At 40.5% G+C, this 13,790-nt stretch overlaps 1 protein-coding gene across 1 annotated transcript; it reads right to left on the reverse strand.

Moving 5' to 3' along the window:
- Window positions 1-7,810: 7,810 nt before the first annotated feature.
- Window positions 7,811-11,564, reverse strand: LOC109212712 (non-structural maintenance of chromosomes element 3 homolog). Its single transcript, XM_019376386.1, has 7 exons — window positions 11,274-11,564; window positions 11,135-11,184; window positions 10,805-11,051; window positions 9,283-9,435; window positions 9,055-9,160; window positions 8,855-8,969; window positions 7,811-8,117 (listed from the first exon to the last, which is right to left on the reverse strand). Exons 2-7 carry the CDS (start codon window positions 11,180-11,182, stop codon window positions 8,082-8,084), a joined length of 705 nt encoding a protein of 234 aa, XP_019231931.1. The 5' UTR covers window positions 11,183-11,184; window positions 11,274-11,564; the 3' UTR covers window positions 7,811-8,081.
- Window positions 11,565-13,790: the final 2,226 nt, after the last annotated feature.

Raw genomic sequence — 13,790 nt, forward strand, 5'->3', positions numbered from 1 at the left:
ACGGGAATTGATTGGAGGTGAGTCCTATGGCCTAGAAACATCATTTTATTGAAGAATCAACCTGTAAATCCCTGGAAATTTGGGTAAAAATTGGAAGAACTAGGGCTTGACTTTTGAAATGAAAATTTGGGATTTGAGGGGGCATTTGAACTTCGATTTTGGTAAATTTGATATGTATGAACTCGTGGCGAGAAGAGGAATCCGGTGATGTGACTTTTGTAATTTTTCGAGAAGTGGTCCTGGGGCTCGGGTTTCGCCAACTTCGTAATTTTTGATAATTTTCGAGTCTTTTCGATTGGGTTATGTTCCTTTAGCCTATTGTAATGTATTCCTTGTGGTTTTGACCAGATTCTACGCACGAGGAGGTTGATTTGTGAGGCAAGGGGATAGCGAGCTAGGACTTTGGCCAGCTTGAGGTGAGTAATGGTTATAAATGATGTTCTGAGGGTTTGAAACCCCGGAATTGCACTACGTGGTGCTATGTGAGATAAGACACGCGCCGTATGATGAGCGTGGTGCTGTTACTGCTGGGGATTCGGAGTCGGTCCATCCGATTGATGACTCTACTGTATTTTTGACGGAGACTTAATTAATATCAGTATATTTTAGGCTAGTTGCCATGTTTGGGGCCTTGTGCCGATCTGTAGAACCCTTAGGGGGTACTTTGTACTAGTTGACTTCACTTTACTTGTCGAAATCATACCCTCAGTCATGTTCTTAACTGTTAAACATAATATGAACCGGCTTTAGAAATTGGCAATCCAAATGAGAACACCTGGGGTTGGAAACCCTGTCTTAGCTGAGTGGGCCCGAGAGGCCAAGTCTATATTAACTGAGAGGGGTCAAGGGCCCCATAGTGAGGGTATTTGATATATATACCAGACGGGCTGCACGCCGCAGCGGAATACATATATACATATATGGATCGGACTGCATGCCGCAGTGATATATTATATGGATCTGACTGCACGGCGCAGGATTATAATGCTTGGGCTGTAGGAGCCCCTCCGGAGTCTGCACACCCCCAGTGAGCGCAGTCGACTATTATTTTGGATCGGGCTGCACGCCGCAGGAGTATGTATATATATATATATATATATATATATATATATATATATATATATATATATATATATATGGATCGGGCTNGTATTGACCTGGTGCCGGGCACTCAGCCAATTTCTATTCCTCCCTATCGTATGGCACCAGCAGAGTTGAAAGAGTTGAAGGAGCAGCTTCAGGAACTCCTAGATAAGGGGTTCATTCGTCCGAGTGTATCGCCGTGGGGAGCACCGGTCCTATTCGTGAAGAAGAAAGATGGCACAATGAGAATGTGCATTGACTACAGGCAATTGAACAAAGTAACGGGGAAGAACAAGTATCCTCTACCCCGCATTGATGATTTGTTTGACCAGCTTCAGGGAGCGAGGGTGTTCTCCAAGATTGATCTCCGTTCAGGATATCACCAGCTGAAGATCAGGGATTCAGATATTATGAAGACGGCTTTCAGGACTAGATATGGTCACTATGAGTTTCTTGTTATGTCCTTTGGGCTAACCAATGCCCCAGCCGCACTCATGCACTTGATGAACAGTGTATTTCGGCCATATCTGGATTCATTCGTGATTGTTTTTATTGATGATATATTGGTGTACTCGTGTAGCTAGGAGGAGCACGCTCAACATTTACGAGTGGTATTACAGAGATTGAGGGAGGAGAAGCTTTATGCAAAGTTCTCCAAGTGTGAGTTTTGGCTTGGTTCAGTGGCTTTCTTGGGACACGTGGTGTCTAGCGAGGGTATTCAGGTCGACCCGAAGAAGATAGAGGCGGTGCAGAGTTGGCCTAGACCGACCTCAGCCACGGAGATTCGTAGTTTCCTTGGGTTGGCAGGGTATTATCGCCGGTTTGTTCAGGGATTTTCCTCTATTGCATTGCCCTTGACCAGGTTGACTCTGAAGGGTGCTCCATTTGTGTGGTCGGATGAGTGCGAGGAGAGCTTTCAGAAGCTCAAGACAGCTTTGACCACGGCTCCAATGTTGGTATTGCCATCAGCTTCAGGTTCTTACACTGTGTATTGTGATGCTTCGAGAGTTTGGATCGGGTGTATGTTGATGCAGGAGAGTAGAGTTATTGCATATGCTTCTCGTCAGTTGAAGCCCCACGAGAAGAACTACCCTGTACATGATTTGGAGTTGGCTGCTATAGCTCATGCTTTGAAGATTTGGAGGCACTACTTGTATGGAGTATCCTGTGAGGTGTTCACCGATCATCGCAGTCTTCAGCATCTATTCAAGCAAAAATATCTTAATTTGAGGCAGCGGAGGTGGCTGGAGTTACTCAAGGACTATGATATTACCATTTTGTATCACCCGGGGAAGGCCAATGTGGTGGCCGATGCTTTGAGCCGGAAGGCGATTAGTATGGGTAGCTTGGCATACATTCCAGTTGGGGAGCGGCCATTTGCAGTTGATGTTCAGGTTTTGGCCGATCGAATGGTGAGATTAGATATTTCAGAGCCTAGTCGAGTGTTGGCTTGCGTTGTTTCTCAGTCTTCCTTGTATGACCGCATCAGAGAGCGCCAGTATGATGATCCACATTTGCTTATCCTTAAGGACAGGGTTCAGCATGATGATGCCGGGGATATGACTATTGATAGTGATGGCGTGTTGAGGATGCAGGGCCGGATTTACGTGCCCAATGTGGATGGGCTCCGGGATTTGATATTGGAGGAGGCCCACAGCTCGCGGTATTCTATCCATCCAGGTGCCGCAAAGATGTATCAAGATTTGAGACATCACTACTGGTGGAGGAGGATGAAGAAGGATATAGTGGGGTTTGTAGCTCGGTGTCTCAACTGTCAGCAGGTCAAGTACGAGCATCAGAGAGCGGGCAGTGTACTTCAGCAGATGATTATTCCCAAGTGAAAGTGGGAGAGGATTACTATGGACTTTGTGAGTGGTCTCCCTCGGACTTTGAGGAAGTTCGATTCGATTTGGGTGATTGCGGATCGGCTGACCAAGCCCGCGCACTTCATTCCAGTATGTACTACTTATTCTTCGGAGCGGCTAGCAGGGATCTTTATCCGGGAGATTGTCCGATTGCACGGGGTTCCAGTGTCTATTATCTCAGATAGGGGTACTCAGTTCTGGAGGATATTTCAGCGGGAGTTGGGTACGCAGGTAGAGTTGAGCACAGCATTTCATCCTCAGACGGACGGGCAGTCCGAGCGCACTATTCAGATATTGGAGGACATGTTGCGAGCCTGTGTTATTCATTTTGGGGGTTCATGGGATGAGTTTTTGCCGCTTGCAGAGTTTGCCTACAACAACAGTTATCAATCGAGTATTCAGATGGTTCCGTATGAGGCGTTGTATGGAAGGCGGTGTAGATCTCCTGTTGGCTGGTTCGAGCCCGGTGAAGCTAGGTTATTGGGGACAGAGATGGTCCGGGACGCCTTAGAGAAGGTGAAGCTGATTCAGGAGAGACTTCGTACAGCACAGTCGCGTCAGAAGAGTTATGCGGACCGAAAGGTTCGAGAGGTGTCTTATATGGTTGGTGAGAAGGTCTTGCTGAAGGTTTCACCCATGAAGGGTGTTATGCGATTTGGGAAGAAAGGGAAGCTGAGTCCGCGGTTCATTGGGCCTTTTGAGGTACTTAGGAGGATTGGGGAGGTGGCTTATGAGCTTGCCTTGCCACCCAGCTTATCGAGCGTGCATCCGGTATTTCATGTATCTATGCTCCGGAAGTATGTTGGGGACCCGTCTCATGTATTGGACTTCAGCACTGTTCAGTTGGAGGATGATTTGACCTATGATGTGGAGCCAGTGGCTATTTTGGGTCGTCAGGTTCGGAAGTTGAGATCAAAGGATATAGCTTCAGTGAAGGTGCAGTGGAGAGGTCGGCCCGTGGAGGAGGCTACTTGGGAGACCGAGCGGGAGATGCGGAGCAGATATCCTCACTTGTTTGAGGCTCCAGGTATGTTTCTTGACCCGCTCGAGGACAAGCGTTTGTTTTAGTTGGGGAGGATGTGACGACCCGGCCCGTCGTCACGTGAGTTACCGCCCTGTTTCCCTCATTTTATGTTTCTCTATGCTTCATTATCGGTATTGGAGGTGATCGAGTCGAATTGGATTGGTTTTAGATGGAAATGAGACACTTAGTCTCTTTAAGGAAAGCTTGTTTTGGAAAAGTCAACCGGAAGTTGAATATTTAGTTAGAGGGCTCGGATGTGATTTCTGATGATTCGGTTAGCTTCGAGGGATGATTTGTGACTTAGGAGTGCGATCGAAATTGGTTTTGGAGATCCGGTGTAGAATTAGGCTTGAATTGGCGAAGTTAGTATTTTGGCGAATTCCGGTTGGTAGATGAGATTTTGATCCGGAGGTCAGAATGGAATTCCGGGAGTTGCAGTATTTCCGTTAGGTGATTTTGGATATGTGTGCAAAATTTCAGGTCATTCGGAGGTGTTTTGGTCGGGTTTTTGATCAAATGCGTAATTCGGAAGTTTTGAAGAAACTTAGGCTTGAATCCGATGTGATTTAATGGTGTTAGCGTTGTTTGATGTGTTTTGAAGATTGGAACAAGTTTTAATAATGTTTTAGGATGTGTTGGTGCTTTTGGTTGAGGTCCCGGGGGCCTCGAGGTGGTTTCGGGTGGTCAATCGGACCATTTTTGGACTTCAAAAGTAGCAGATTTTTAGCTGTTAGTGTTGCAGAGATTTACCCTTCGCGTTCGCGTGGGCGATGTCGCGAACATGTAGAGGGAATTGGAGGGCTTGGAAGTTTGGTCTTCGCGTTCGCGTGGAAGAGGGTCGCGTTCGCGAAGTTATGGAAGGCAAAGCATCGCGTTCGCGTTGGAGGTAACGCGTTCGCGTAGGAGGAAATCAGGGCCTTGTGAAGTTGTTCAATGCGTTCGCGTCATAGGGCACGCGTTCGCGTAGGTAGAGTTTATGATGGTTCGCATTCGCGTGCTGGGAGCCGCGTTCGCGTAGAGTTAAATTTTGGTCAACAATTTCTGGTCATCGCGAACGCGTGGGTGTTGACCGCGTTCGCGTAGGGTAAATTGCACCTGGGCTGAAGGGTTTTTAAATCATATCATCCGCGAAGCTTGGTCCATTTTCCTCCATTGTTGAGCACCTTGAGAGTTTTTTGGTAGAAATTGAAGAGGATTTCGACGGGAATTGATTGGAGGTGAGTCCTATGGCCTAAAAACATCATTTTATTGAAGAATCAACCTGTAAATCCCTGGAAATTTGGGTAAAAATTGGAAGAACTAGGGCTTGACTTTTGAAATGAAAATTTGGGATTTAAGGGGGCATTTGAACTTCGATTTTGGTAAATTTGATATGTATGAACTCGTGGCGAGACGAGGAATCCGGTGATGTGAATTTCGTAATTTTTCGAGAAGTGGGCCCGGGAGTCGGGTTTTGCCAACTTCGTGATTTTTGATAATTTTCGAGTCTTTTCGATTGGGTTATGTTCCCTTAGCCTATTGTAATGTATTCCTTGTGGTTTTGACCAGATTCTACGCACGAGGAAGTTGATTTGCGAGGCAAGGGAATAGCGAGCTAGGACTTTGGCCAGCTTAAGGTGAGTAATGGTTATAAATGATGTTCTGAGGGTTTGAAACCCCGGAATTGCACTATGTGGTGCTATGTGAGATGAGACACGCGCCGTATGATGAGCGTGGTGCTAGTTACTGCTGGGGATTCGGACTCGGTCCATCCCGATTGATGACTCTACTGTATTTTTGACGGAGACTTAATTAATATCAGTATATTTTGGGCTAGTTGCCATGTTTGGAGCCTTGTGCCGATCTGTAGAACCCTTAGGGGGTATGTTGTGCTAGTTGACCCCACTTTACTTGTTGAAATCATACTCTTAGTCATGTTCTTAACTGTTAAACATAATATGAACCGGTTTTAGAAATTGGCAATCCAAATGAGAAATACCTGGGGTTGGAAACCCTATCTTAGCTGAGTGAGCCCGAGTGGCCAAGTCTATATTGACTGAGAGGGGTCAAGGACCCCATAGTGAGGGTATTTGATATATACCGGATCGGGCTGCACGCCGCAGCAGTATATACATATACATGTATGGATCGGACTGCACGCCGCAGTAATATATTATACGGATCGGACTGCACGCCGCAGTGATATATATATATATATATATACAGATATATATATATATATATATATATATATATACTTCTGCGGCGTGCAGCCCGATCCATATAATATATATATATATATATGGATCGGGCTGCACGCCGCAGCAGTATATACATATACATGTACGGATCGGACTGCACGCCGCAGTAATATATTATATGGATCGGACTGCACGTCGCAGTGATATATATATATATATATATATATATATATGGATCGGGCTGCACGCTGCAGCAGTGTAAGTAAATTACCGGACTTTGAGAGGAGTAAGTGAGTTGTGTACTAGTTTGAGGGATATTCACCTGTTTTCCTCACTTAGTTGTTGTTTACTGCATTTGCTTTTGATATAGAACTGTGTAGTGTTTTTACGAGTTTTCTTATCTTCATCGTTTATTTTTTTTGTTACTCACTGAGTCGGAGTACTCACTTTACTCCTGCACCATGTGTGCAGATACAGGTATCCAGGAGGCTCCGTAGAGTGCTTTGCTGTTGCTCAGATTTGACACCGGAGTTATCGAGGTAGCTGCATGGCGTCCGCAGGACCCGATTCCTCCCCTTATCCCCTTTGTTTCCGCATTTTAGACCTTTACATGTATGGTTGGCTACTTCGGTGTATGTAGAGGCTCTAGACTCGTGACACCTAAAGTCCTTTGGGCGTTGTTTTTGGTATTTGCTATGGTTTTTCCGCACTGATTTAGCTATTATCACAGATTAGAATCATGCTTAACTGGTAATTTAACTCTATTAATTGGTAATGTGTTTCGTACCTAGGTTGAGAGTGTTCAAATGGTCGGGCTTGCCTAGCATTGTGTTGGGCGCCATCACGACCGGGATTGGGGTCGTGACACGATTCCAACAAGATCATATGAAGACAATTCATCTCTATCAAGAATGATGATTTCAAGGTGCAATATATTCATTCAAGTTAATATGACTGATTTGCTTATCAAATGTCTACCAACGATCTTTTGAAGATGATGCACATGATTGGAATGTGAAGGCTCAAGGATGTAAATTCATGCTCTCATCAGGGGGAGTTAATGTGCGTTGCACTCTTTTTCCCTTACAAGGTTTTGTCCCACTGGGTTTTCCTTGCAAGGTTTTTAACGATGCAACCAAAAGGCGTATTATTAGATATGTGTACTCTTTTTCCTTTTCTAGAATTTTTTTCTTATTGGATTTTCTTTTAGTTAAGGTTTTAACGAGGCACATTATCTGTCGAATAGACATTCAAGAGGGAGTGATATAAATAGAGTTCTATTTATGGTGAATGTCTATATTTAGAGAGATTCTAGAGTTTATTACTTGGTGGCTAAGTCACTCTCCCTATAAATAGAGGGTCCTATTCCATTTTACTTCATCCCAAAATTCAATAAGAATTCCCTCTCTCTTTCTCTGCAATATTGTTCTTCTACTTTTATTGTTTCATAACAAAACTCAATTATTATAAGCATAAATTGTATGGACAGATGAATTTGGTGCAGGCCTGCATTATATAGTAATGAGGCGCCTTACTGACTGCATTTAAGCGCAAACCAAGCGAGGTCAAGCGCTCAACCAGTTTTGCACCTAACTTCAGGGCGTAATTGCGCCTTAAGTGAGCCTTTGACAAAACTGTCAAAAAATATGATTAAGATGGATGCATGATATGCTGCTGAATAATATCCCCCAATTCAAGACTTTAGCTGGAAGAGGGGCTGTATTAATTAATACTTCTAAACAGATACTAATTAGTACGACAGTAACATTAACACAGCTGCCTTAATACACTAATGGGCTGTACTTACACAAAAGTCTGCCAAGAACGAAAACGGTACCCCTCTGATTAATCTAAAACATACCAAATTAACAGCTTCAAAGCCTAATCTCATACAAAATTATCGCCAAAAACACTTGTGAAGAATCCCAGTCAACAATCCGCAGAGGCAATGTCTTTGTTCACAATCTGCAATGGGATAGTTCAAGGATTAATAGTTAGTCCATCTGAATTTTGGAATTGACCAAATGGCTAGTTTATCAAATTGCAAAGAGCATAAATTATAAATGTGAAATTACTAATCAGAAACACTTTCTACGTTGTGTAGCTATCGTTATCACCACAACTCACCGATAAGGGGGACAGCAAAGTCCTACACAACAAGCATATATTTATGTTGATGCAAGGAAATGTGATATACAATATATTTCTCGCACAGATCTACTCAAATAACTATTCAGGAACCATAAGGACGCAGCAAAAGTTTACTAAGAAAATGATTGAAAGTTCATGATCAAGGTATATGCAACTGTAAGTTCATGATCAAGGTATATGCAACTCCAAATTCATGATCAAGGTTTATGCAACTCTCTTAAACTCTTACCCTTGCACAACATGGACATAGTGTCATTCAAGCAATAATACAACAACAACAACAACAACATAGCCAATGAAATCTCACAAGTGAGGTTTGGAGAGAGTAGTGTCTCCACAAACCTTACCCCTACCTTAGGAAGGTAGAGAGGCTATTTCCGATAGACCCTCGGCTCATGAATAGTAAAAAAGAAGAAATAAATAGACAGTAGCAACAAGGAAATAGGACAACGGAAACAAATGACCTAGTGTGCACTAACAATGGCCCAGTGTGCATTCAAGCAATAATAGAATACTAAAAATATAAGACATGCCAAAAGTCTGAATTATACCTTTGATATGTACTCTTTCATTCCATCATTAATTGGCCCGTCTAGTGCCCTCTCAGCAAGTTCATAAAACGTTGTATTACCTTCAGGACCATTAACTTTCTCTTTGTGCAAATATCTGAAGGTGCAAAAAGAAAAACTTAACACCAGAAAGCAGAACTGAGAGTCATGGACATGGACTCCTCCGGTTTGTCAGCTCTAACCTTTGTTGAACAAGTGCTTCCAATGCCAGTTTGAGGTTTCCATGAACAGGATGGCTTTCATCAGTTTCAGACAATCCCAGCCTTCTCAACTGATGCCAAAGATTTTCTTCAACACATTCATGGCAGCAATTTTAAGTTTAATTTCTCATTATATATTAGCAAGTAACCGACACAGAGAAAATAGGAATAGTTAAATACGTTCAAATACAAATCGAAATGCAAACATACCTTCTGTAATTTTGCCTCCAGCGAGATGAACAATGCTAATAACCACAAAAGTAAGACCAGTGACATGTGATTTGTTTTCATCCTGCACACATGCCTCGTATACATCTTTGGGTAGCTGACTTATGAGTATATACGACTTCGCATCAGCTGCCACTGTCCATCATGAAAAAGTCGTATTGGAGATACACAATTAAATACCAAAATATGCAGCCTATGATTCCAATGAGCTTAACAAACACTATAAGAAGTTTGCAGCTTGATCAAATGAATTCCATTTTGCAGCCCCAATATCTAACACTACTAATATACTCCTTATATAATGAGAGTTGCAACTGCAGTTTGTTCATGAAGATAATAGCTTAACATAAGGAGCAAATATACACACTTCCTACTATGTATCTAAGAGATACTCAGACAGAATGCAACAGGATTTTTCGATGGTATGCCTACAGAATTCATCTTCTTTTTGATAAATAAAGAAGCTAAATATGACCTAAAGAATATGTAACACCATATGGAAATAATGCAAGTTTCGAACTACTCAGTAAAATCAACTACAGCTTAATCCTAAACTAGTTGGCATTGGCTATGTGAATTCTGTATCCATTCTGCTATTTTCCGACCCTCATTTCACACTAAAATGGATGCTAATGTTCACCATTGACCTTCTGCAACCTGTTCTTCCTTATCCGGCTTGAAATCGGCTATATTTTGCACATCAAGAAGAGGCTCTTCGCCTTGTTCATGAAGATTGAATGCCTGTGCTATGACATCTAGTGGAAGCTTAATTCAAGGGATTGATAAAATTTTTAGGAGAGTGGTATCCTTAATTTCTATTCTCTCTCTATTCTAAAAGTGAAATAGAAAACAAAAAAGATCAAAATCCCCGAAAACTTCTACCAATTTACTTTACTTAGTGTATTTGACAAAGGCCCTTTTTCTTAAATATCGCAGGAATCGAATTTAGATGACACTCTAGCTAATTGAAGGAAAAAAATGGCGTATCACCCATTTAAAGGTCTATGCTACACTAAGATTCACATATGCGGAGATTCCTGAGAGTCAGTGGCAATAGAGTTCGAAAGTCGCTGGATATTCGGATAGCTTCTCTACCCTTCTCTACTTATATATTCGGTTTTTCACTTTTGTATTTAACAAAGTTCAAACACCTAACCCATACATCACGTGTTGCACTCTTACCACTAGAACAAAGTTTGGGGCACATAATTTGGAGTTTTAATTACTTAATACAACTAAAACTTTGAAGAAGTAAAATGGACAAATATAAGAAAGTTCTCACTACCTTTGGCTTAGACCCTAAGTGATGTGTGTGTGTATATATAATTCACAAAATCTGCACAAATATTAAAATTTCGAACCCACTAACTCAGATGGCCAGTAAGTTCAGTGGCATCTTGAACCCAATCAAATTTAAATCCTGGTTCCTCATATAAAACGACCTAAAAGAGAAAAGTTCTCATATTTATAATTGGAGTATTAAGAGCAATAATTTAAACAAAACCTTGCTGAGAGGAGCGGGCATTTTGGTTAGACGAACGAGAGCGCTGAAGTTCCCTCATTTCAAAGCCAAAAATGGAGGAAAGCTTCAATTTTGCTTCATTAATAACAAAAGCAGGTAAATTTCTTTGACGGTAATTCTTGCCAGTAATCAATTGTGTTAAATCCTCCCTCTTTATAGGACATCCTGAATTTTGTTCGGTCTTGAATAATACATAACGAATCACCTCCGCTACAAGCTTGTCTTTTTCCTGTATACAGTAGAACATACACACAAATATAAACCCCAAATTGTGAAAATTTTGAATTAAGTGTAGAAATGGATGGGATTTACCTCCACTGAAATACCAAATTGAGAGAAATCTTCTGCATAAGTGGACATTTCTGTGATAGAAAATTAGAAATAAATTGAGTAAAATTAAAGATTTACATACTGAAAAAATGGGGTTTGGGGAAATCGTGAAATCATGTACCTTTTTGCCTATCTCGATGGATTTTTGGAATTGGATTAGTTATGCTTTTGTATTTAGGATTTTAAGGAGAAAGAGAAGAAACGGAGGGAAGGGAAGAGTAAGGGTTTTATAGCTGGGGGATCAAGATTGAGATTCGGTTTTTTTTTTTTTTTTTTTTTTCCCGCCATTTGGTTAAATGAATAATAAAGGGGTGAATACCACAATATTGTGGGATGGATGATGAGAAATCCTCTCATTCTTACTCAGAAATTTCTAGTAGGAAGCTGCTCTCACTATGATGATGGTGAATTAGCAAGGGTCGTTTCATTGCTAGTTAGAGTTATATAGATATTGATAATGATTAATTATTAAGGCCATATGGTGAACGCACTGTAATCAAAGCCATAAGATGCAACGTACACTTGAAAGCCATATGGTGCAACAATTTAGACAGGACTATTAAGGCCACAACATCCACATAAAATCTAAGAATTTATATGCAAACAGACACACCCTTTTTTGTTTATAAAATCTAAGCACTTATCATTTTTCTCTTTCAAACTAAAATCCAATAACCTTTCAAAAAGCTTGAATTCTTTCTTGTCCTGTTTTTGTTTTCTTGAAAAAATTATATGGATTCTTCATGTGGAAATATGAACACTTTTATGAATTCTTTTACCAGCAACTATTCTTTTTTATCTTCCCAATTCATGGCTTCTTCTTCTTTCTGATAATGATTATAATAACATGAGGAGTAACAACAGTTCAATGAAGCAAGAGAAGAATTCATTGAATTGGGGGTTCATTGATTAAAGAATGAATCAACAAAACAAATATGACATTCCAAAATTCAAGTCTTTGCCAATGGTCTCATCTTCATCACCAGTTTCTCCTTCTTCTTATCCTGCTTATCCTCCTTCTTTAAGTCCATCTGCTCTTGGGACTCAACAATTCTGTTTAGCAGTTAAGTTCTTTGTTTTTTCTTTTTTTTTAAATGATTAACATTTTTGTTGAAGTACTATTAATTTTTCTCAATTTTTGTAACTTGTCTGACCAAGAATTTCCTTTTTATTAATTTTGAATTGTTTTCAGCAGACTCTCCCATCTCCAACTACAGGGAATTCTGGTAATTGGAATTCAAAGGAGGATAACTCAAGGATTTTTATTTCTCTTTCCAAAGTATGCCTTCTACTTCATCATCAATGTTTCAGTCTTCTGCTCCAATAAACTCATTAGTATATTTCTTTTGTTTTTTGGCTTCCCCAATCATATTTAGTTGTCGGGAATTTTCGAGTTCACATTATTTATGTACAATATTGGTGTGAGATGAGCTTAAAAGGAGCGACATGATAAGTAGCCGACACCAAATTGCTAGGAATTGAGCGTAATTGTTGTTATTATCTTCTGACTTCATCAAAAAAATTGTTGTTATTATCTTCTGTAAAATATGTATAGCATGACTAGTATTTAGCCGTTTCTTTTATGAAACTTTATAAAGTGTCAGCTTATCAGATTAAATAGCAGTTAATTGTTGAACCATCCAAGTATATCTCTTTGCTAGAATCCATATTATGTCTGTCTCTCTGCTGGAAAGATAGTTTTTCCAGATGAAACTATATTTTGTGCATTTTGCGGCTATAGATGACCTAAAGCCTTACATCACCAACCATAAATTGTTTTCTTTTCTTTCAACTTTCCTTTCCATTGTAAATCTCTAAAAATTGGTTTGTGATAAATTAATTGGATAAAACAGGAAGACTTAATGACAAGGCAACAACATGCCAACCAGCAAAATGAAAATTACTAGGGTGAAAATAGAAGTGGCTCCAATTCAGAGTAATCCAGCTCCAGTACATTACACTCAACCATCACAGAACAGAAAGCAGAAGATGGCTACAATCGGAGGAAATATGGGTAGAAGCAATTGAAAGGAAGTGAGAATCCTTAGGATTTCTCATTTCTGTTTAACCATAAATCAAGTAGCTATTTTCTAAACTTTGAAGACAAGTACATTAAAAACATCACTTTCTCCGCAAGTAGCTAAATACATTAGTTAAGCTTTGAATCTGAGTTGGCTACTTTATAAAAACACTAACGTCAAACATTTCCATGTACATATTTTATACAAAAATAGCCTACTTTAAGGCCACAACATCCACATATATGTACATTTTACAAAGTAGTTGCACAAAAAACCTGTCATGACCGTTGGGGTTAATTTCAAAAGATAGAAGTAGAGGGAGTGAACAGTAATAACCGAAAATAATGGAAGGCCAGGATCAATTTGTTTTTAATGAGGCTCAACGGCTGAGATCAAGCCAGCCTAGTATAAGTAACAGAATTGACGAGGAGAGAGACATGCTAAAAATTCCGGTAATCTAACAACCTTCTCTCTCCTTCTTCTTCTCCTAAATTCTCTCACACCTTTTTCTTCTTCTCTTACCCTTCTTCTTCCTTCTTCTGCAGATTCGACTACCAATGGAGATCCCAATTACTTTCTGAATTCGTAGTTAGTTTAGTTCAGTGTAATTCCTTTTC

This window comes from Nicotiana attenuata, unplaced genomic scaffold, assembly GCF_001879085.1.
Source record: "Nicotiana attenuata strain UT unplaced genomic scaffold, NIATTr2, whole genome shotgun sequence".
In the NCBI taxonomy this organism is placed as follows: domain Eukaryota; kingdom Viridiplantae; phylum Streptophyta; class Magnoliopsida; order Solanales; family Solanaceae; genus Nicotiana; species Nicotiana attenuata.

Coding starts and splice junctions, on each gene's coding strand:
- LOC109212712 (XM_019376386.1), bottom strand. CDS start 11,182: ATGTCCACTTATGCAGAAGATTTCTCTCAATTTGGTATTTCAGTGGAG. Junction 9,436..10,804: donor TGCCCGCTCCTCTCAGCAAG/GTTTTGTTTAAA, acceptor CATGATGGACAG/TGGCAGCTGATGCGAAGTCG. Junction 8,118..8,854: donor TGAAAGAGTACATATCAAAG/GTATAATTCAGA, acceptor ATCCCATTGCAG/ATTGTGAACAAAGACATTGC.